The sequence below is a fragment of the Dendrobates tinctorius genome, unplaced genomic scaffold (genome assembly GCF_039654945.1).
Source record: "Dendrobates tinctorius isolate UK_male_01 unplaced genomic scaffold, ASM3965494v1 ptg000232l, whole genome shotgun sequence".
In the NCBI taxonomy this organism is placed as follows: domain Eukaryota; kingdom Metazoa; phylum Chordata; class Amphibia; order Anura; family Dendrobatidae; genus Dendrobates; species Dendrobates tinctorius.
The window spans coordinates 17,175,349-17,181,348 of NW_027361899.1; the positions used below are offsets into that span (position 1 = coordinate 17,175,349).

Consider the following 6,000-nt stretch of genomic DNA (forward strand, 5'->3'; position numbering starts at 1 on the left):
ATGAGTTCACTGTACTCAAATGGCCTCCTCAGTCACCAGATCTCAATCCAATAGAGCATCTTTGGGATGTGGTGGAACGGGAGATTCGCATCAGGGATGTGCAGCCGACAAATCTGCGCCAACTGTGTGATGCCATCATGTCAATATGGTCCAAAATCTCTGAGGAATGCTTCCAGCACCTTGTTGAATCTCTGCCACGAAGAATTGAGGCAGTTCTGAAGGCAAAAGGGGGTCCAACCCCTTACTAGCATGGTGTACCTAATAAAGTGGCCAGTGAGTGTATAACGGTTACTCTTGTCTCAGGGGGCCATCCCTGAAGAAGGAATCAGTGAATTCCGCAACGCGTAGGATTTGCCATTGCATTCTGGCCCCTTCAGCGCCTCATAGCGCTTTTTTGCCTGTCACGTGACCTCCCACGTGACTGTGACGTCACGCAAGGTCCTTCAGCGTTTTCAGACCTTGCAGGCCTGCTTTTGCAAGCGGCGGCTGGTACCTCTACAGCCTGCTGATACATACCTCCAGCTGCACGCCAGTCACCGGCCGGGACGGCGGCATGCTAGGAGGTAGCACCCCTAGCTCCATGCTTAATAGTTGGCGAGATGTTCTTTTCCTGAAATTGTGTGCCCTTTTTCCTCCTCACATACCTTTGATAATTGTGGCCAAAGAGTTCTATTTTAGCCTCATCAATCCACAGGACTTGTTTACAAAATGCATAAGGCTTGTTTAGATTTTTTTTGCATACTTCTGACGCTGTATTTTATGGTGAGGATGCAGGAGAGGTTTACTTCTGATGATTCATTAATGAAGGCCATATTTGTGCAAGTGTTGTGAGTTCATTTTCCCCTTCACCGTCGATGTCTGATGAACTCCCTCTTCTGGTGAAGGAAGGTAGTGAGGCTGATTACCAAACACCTGATCTGGTTGATGATGACTGGGCAGCAGGAAATTCTGACTGGATATAAGGCAGCCGACGCCCTTCTGAGTCGCTGGTGATTTCTCTGCTGGATTCTTGGAGACCAGTCTGATTCCTGCTTCCCAAAGATAAGTTTTTGCTCTGCTATTGAACTTATTAGTTTTGTTTTGTTTACCTTGTTTTTGGAGTTCAGCCATCCCCGGCCGGGGGTGTGCTGAGTTCCATTTTTGTCTCTGATCAGTTTGTCTTTTTGCTCTGTCCTCAGAATTTACCTGAGTGCTGATATAGTCTTTTTGAAGTCCTAGCGACTTCAGGGCCTGTTTTTCCTATCAGACAGTTAGGACATTTTTTGGTAGGGTTTTTTACGGATTGCAGACAGCAGCTTTTCTGTCCTGTCCTTTTTAGTTAGCTTGGGCCCCATCGTTTGCTCAACCTATCTTTCTATCTGTGTTAGTGTTTTCATCTTGCTTCACCGCCATTATATGTTGGGGGCTGCCTATTGCTTTGGGGTCTGCTCTGGGGCAGTTTAGATTTCCCCTTTCTTTCTTTAGGCCTATTTAGTTCTCCGGCTGTGATCGAGGGGTCTCAGGGCATCGTAGGAACCCCCCACGGCTACTGTTAGTTGTTGTGGATAGGATCAGGGGTCTGCAATCCGATAGCTACCAACCTCTCCGGTTTTCTGGACTTAGCTTGTATTTTTGTTTTTTCCTCCTTCGGTGACTCATTCATAACATGCAGGTGTCTCTGAACAGTAGAACAATGTACCACAAATCTAGAGTCTGCTAAATCTTTCTGAAGGTCTTTTTGCAGTCAAGCGAGGTTCTGATTTGCCTCTCTAGCTAGCAATCCTACGAGCAGCTCTCATTGAAATTTTGCTTAGTCTTCCAGACCTTATCTTGACCTCCACTGTTCCTGCTAACTGCCATTTCTTAATTACATTTCAAACTGAGAAAAAGGCAACTTGAAAATGCTTTGCTATCATCTTATAGCCTTCTCCTGCTTTGTGGGCCTCCACCATTTTCAGAGTGCTAGGCAGCTGCTTAGAAGAACGCATAGCAGCTGTTTTTTTGGCACAAGGTTAGAGGAGGATGGGTTGTTGTAAAGCTGGGAAATTGGCATCACCTGGCCTTTCCTAACTATGATAGTGAGCAAGCCATAACTAAAGTTGAGAGAATAGCTTTGATTCCCTGCATACAGGCTCTCCATGCATGTGCTGTGACTGACACAGCCGCGACACATGTAGCTGCGCTGGTGATCAGCTGTTCAGCCGGGGCGATCCAGGAAGCCGGGTTCCCGCTGTAGCTTATTCGGAAAGCGCTATAGCTTGCCGCCGCATAAGCGGGGAACCAAAGATATTCTCTCAACTCTAGCCATAACCCTAACAGGCTAATTAAGGTCTGAAACCCTGGTCAAAGTTATCTGAGCACACAAATTTCAAAAGGTGCAAAAACTTTTGCATAGCCCCATTTTCCCTTTTGTCATTTTTAAAGTGTAAAAGATGAAAATACATTTTTTTTTCTTTGCCTAAACTACAAAGGAAATGTGTCATCTTCAACTGTTGTGAGCTCATCTGTTCATTCATCTTTTGTGTCCGAGGATCTCCCTCTTCTGGTGAAGGAAGGTAGTGAGGCTGATTTGGATGAAAGAAACCAAACACCTGATCAGGTGGATTGTGACTGGGTAACAGGAACTACAGACTGGATATAAGGCAGCCGACGCCTTTCTGAGTCACTGGTGATTTCTCTGCTGGATTATTGGAGACCAGTCTGATTCCTGCTTCCAAAGATAAGTTTTTGCTCTGCTATTGAACTTATTAGTTTTGGTTTTGTTTACCTTGTTTTTTGAGTACAGCCATCCCTGGCTGCCTATTGCTTTGGGGTCCGCTCTGGGGCAGTCAGTTTTTCCCTTTTCTCTCTTTAGGCTTATTTAGATCTCCGGCTGTGACGAGGTGTCTAGGATCACCGTAGGAACACTCCATGGCTACTGCTAGTTGTGTGATAAGATCAGCGGTCTGCAATCCGCTAGTTTCCAACCTCTCTGATTTTCTGGGCTGAGCTTGTGTTTTGTTTTTTCCTCCTCGGTGACTCAATCATAACATTTAACCCTTTTAGCGATCATTTCATGCTTAACTGTTCACAATAACAGTAATTTTGACCAGGGGCGCCTAAAGTTTTACATGCCACTGTATATATGTTTCCGAATAGTTTCTACTCTGGGATCCAATGGAGTCAGAGTCAAAAGTAAGAGACTTCTTTCAATAACCGTATGCATCACAACATAAATCTCGGCTTAATGCAATATCATACTACCATCAAATGCAATTAAATTTTAGTTCGTAACAATCAAAAGAACTTTTCTTCACACAAAATAATATTTCAGAATTGTGACAGCGCAACAAAATAATTTCTTGCAGTGTCAGGTTAATTAAAATTGCAATGAAAGTGAATGGATACATTAAAATTCTAAAAATATATGAAAATAATAAAATGAAAATTTTAAAATGCAGTTAAATATGGAAACATTTGAAAAATATATTTTTTTACATTTTTTTCAATGTATAAAAGTATCACTTTATTATTACCTTCACACATTTATTTTCATTGTAGACCTGCTGTGAAAGTTTAACAGGGCTACGTTCCCACGATGAACTTTTGGTAAGTTTTTCATGTTGCAGATTTTCTGCACCCATTAAGTAAAATAAGTTACTTGCATTTTTTCAAAAATATGCAGCGTAAAAACTCACCAAAAACTGATCGTGAGAACGTAGATTAAAGTTGAAAGGCTGCAGATATCGTTTTGAAAATTGGTGCAGAACACCTGTCTCATTTCACCCAGTGCATTGCAGAAGATAAACTAGGTATTCACAGCATATACTAACATGCTGCGGAGCTGAAATTCACAGCACAGATAATAAACCTGTTGCATTTTATGCCTGGTTGGAATGAATATTGATTGTTTTATTGCAATACATTGTTATCAAGTTACATAAAAAAAATTGAAAGTGAAAAAAAAAAAAAGCAATTGAATTTAAACTAAAAATATTTTTTTTTTACATTTGTCCCTTTTTCATAAAATATCAATATCAATTCCTTTTTTTAACTTTAAGCTAAAAGAGACTATTGTTACTATTTTAATTACTAATGAAAAAAATATTAAAAATCCAACTTAGTTAAAGTAAAAAAAGACTTAACCAACTTTTTTATTTTATTTTTTTTTACCTTTTTCCCATTCACAAAAAATATCAGTCCATCCGGCAGATTGTTCGGGCCTGGTGTTTCCTGATTTTTTACCATCACTGCAGCGGACGTATAATCCCATACAGATCAGCAGTACATCCGAGTCCTCAGGCACAGACAGTGCATAATAGGTGAACTAGCAGACACTACTCTTTATAGTGTCTAAATGTCATTTTGCTGGGGAGGAGCCGACCGGCCCATGCTGACAACCAATGATCAGACAGACATGACAAAGTACGTTTGCAGGAGCGAGCCCTAGCTCTGCCAACTGTTGGCTCATATGATTGGAGATGCTCCTCGCTATGGCGGCACGCTTCATTTTCCTGGAAGCTCCACCGTAGTGGATCAGTTTTCTGGACAATGTGAAATCCGCATTAAAATAATGAACCATCAACTCAATAATCTTTTCTGAAAGCAAGTATAAATAACATCACAGAGCGGCCCTGGAAATACATTATTTTGCTGATTTTTCCAGTCTGGTCATGGCCAAGCCATCAGCTGATTGACCTTCTTAGTTATGTATCATGGTGCATTAACAAATTTCAGTTTTGTAACTGGATAGAGAAGAAATGACTTGTCCCTAAAGCTGGAGAGTAAGGAGTGAAAAAAAAACCTCCTCAATAACATCCCCAAAAATCAAAAATAACCACTTACAAATCTAATTTCTCTAATTTTCTTGGCAACCAAACACAGAAGTGTTAATTTTGGCAAATAGAAAGCGTCTGTGATACTATCTAAGGTGAGCAAACGCCTCTACAGAGAAGTGATTCATCAAGGACTCTTCCTTTCTAGTTAATTTGCGTCCTACGTATATCACTTCCAGAGAATTTTTGGCTAATTCAATACAGGAAAGATATATATCTTTGTACCGTGTTAGCCAGTAGATATAAGAATATTAAGAATAAATATTCTAAACAGCTGACATGTTCCGGGAAAGATGTGGGCTCACCGCCGGAGCCCACATCAAAGGGAGGGATACCGACATCGGTGTAATTATACGTCGAATGTCGGTAAGGGGTTAAATAATTTAAAAAACAGCCTGGGGTCCCCCCATTTTTGACATCCAGCCAAGCTAAAGCATACAGCTGGGGGCTGGTCCTCTGACGCACATCCAGCTGAAGTAGGCATTGGCGTCAGCAGGCCCCCCTCCAGCACAAGCCCGGTCGCACACTCTGACTGTGATTGTTAAGCTCCAGCAGAATAGTAACATTTCGCTGATGACAGTATTCAACCATGCATAGTAATAAATAGCCATGTTTGACAATTATAGATACATACATTGTGTCCTGACATTGATCGGCAGCTGTCAGGACACAGTTTAAATATAAGATTGTCAAGCTTGTCAATATGGGTTGTAGGCTCCCACACAGCAAAAGAGACAGAGCAGAGGTGAGCACTGCTGTTCTCTTGACCTTTTCCACCACAATGTAGCTACAAAAAATCTGGATGTGCTGTGCTTATCTCTCTGCCTCTTGTCCTGCAGAGTGCCTGTACTGTTCAGTACACAATATGTCTTGGTCAAAGGGTCACATTGTCATACTGAACCAATCCGAATGACCACAAAAAAATGTAAAGGGGTCATTACATGAATACAGTCTAGAGCCATCATCAGTACATTAATCCATCATCAGAACCAAGTGTTGAGTATTTGAGAAGGATTTGCAGAATTTCTGCTCCCAAAAAAACTGTATGAACACACTAAAATTTACAGTAAGTTTTTGGAGCAGAAACTCAAATGAACCTTAAATCTTAAAACTAAGTTTTAAGTATTTTTTGCTTTTGCCATAAAGCACATTATGGATTGCTACATATTCAGAGCCAACGTCAGTACATGAATGCAGCACTAGAACC

General features: G+C 41.3%; 1 protein-coding gene across 1 annotated transcript in view; it reads right to left on the reverse strand.

Moving 5' to 3' along the window:
- Positions 1–4,267, reverse strand: part of XDH (xanthine dehydrogenase) — a 71,200-nt gene extending 66,933 nt beyond the window's left edge. The window contains exon 1 of the mRNA XM_073556365.1: positions 4,132–4,267. Within this exon, the coding sequence (XP_073412466.1) occupies positions 4,132–4,206 (75 nt within the window). The 5' untranslated portion in view covers positions 4,207–4,267. The remainder of the gene's footprint in view (positions 1–4,131) is intronic.
- Between the last annotated feature and the right edge of the window lie 1,733 nt (positions 4,268–6,000).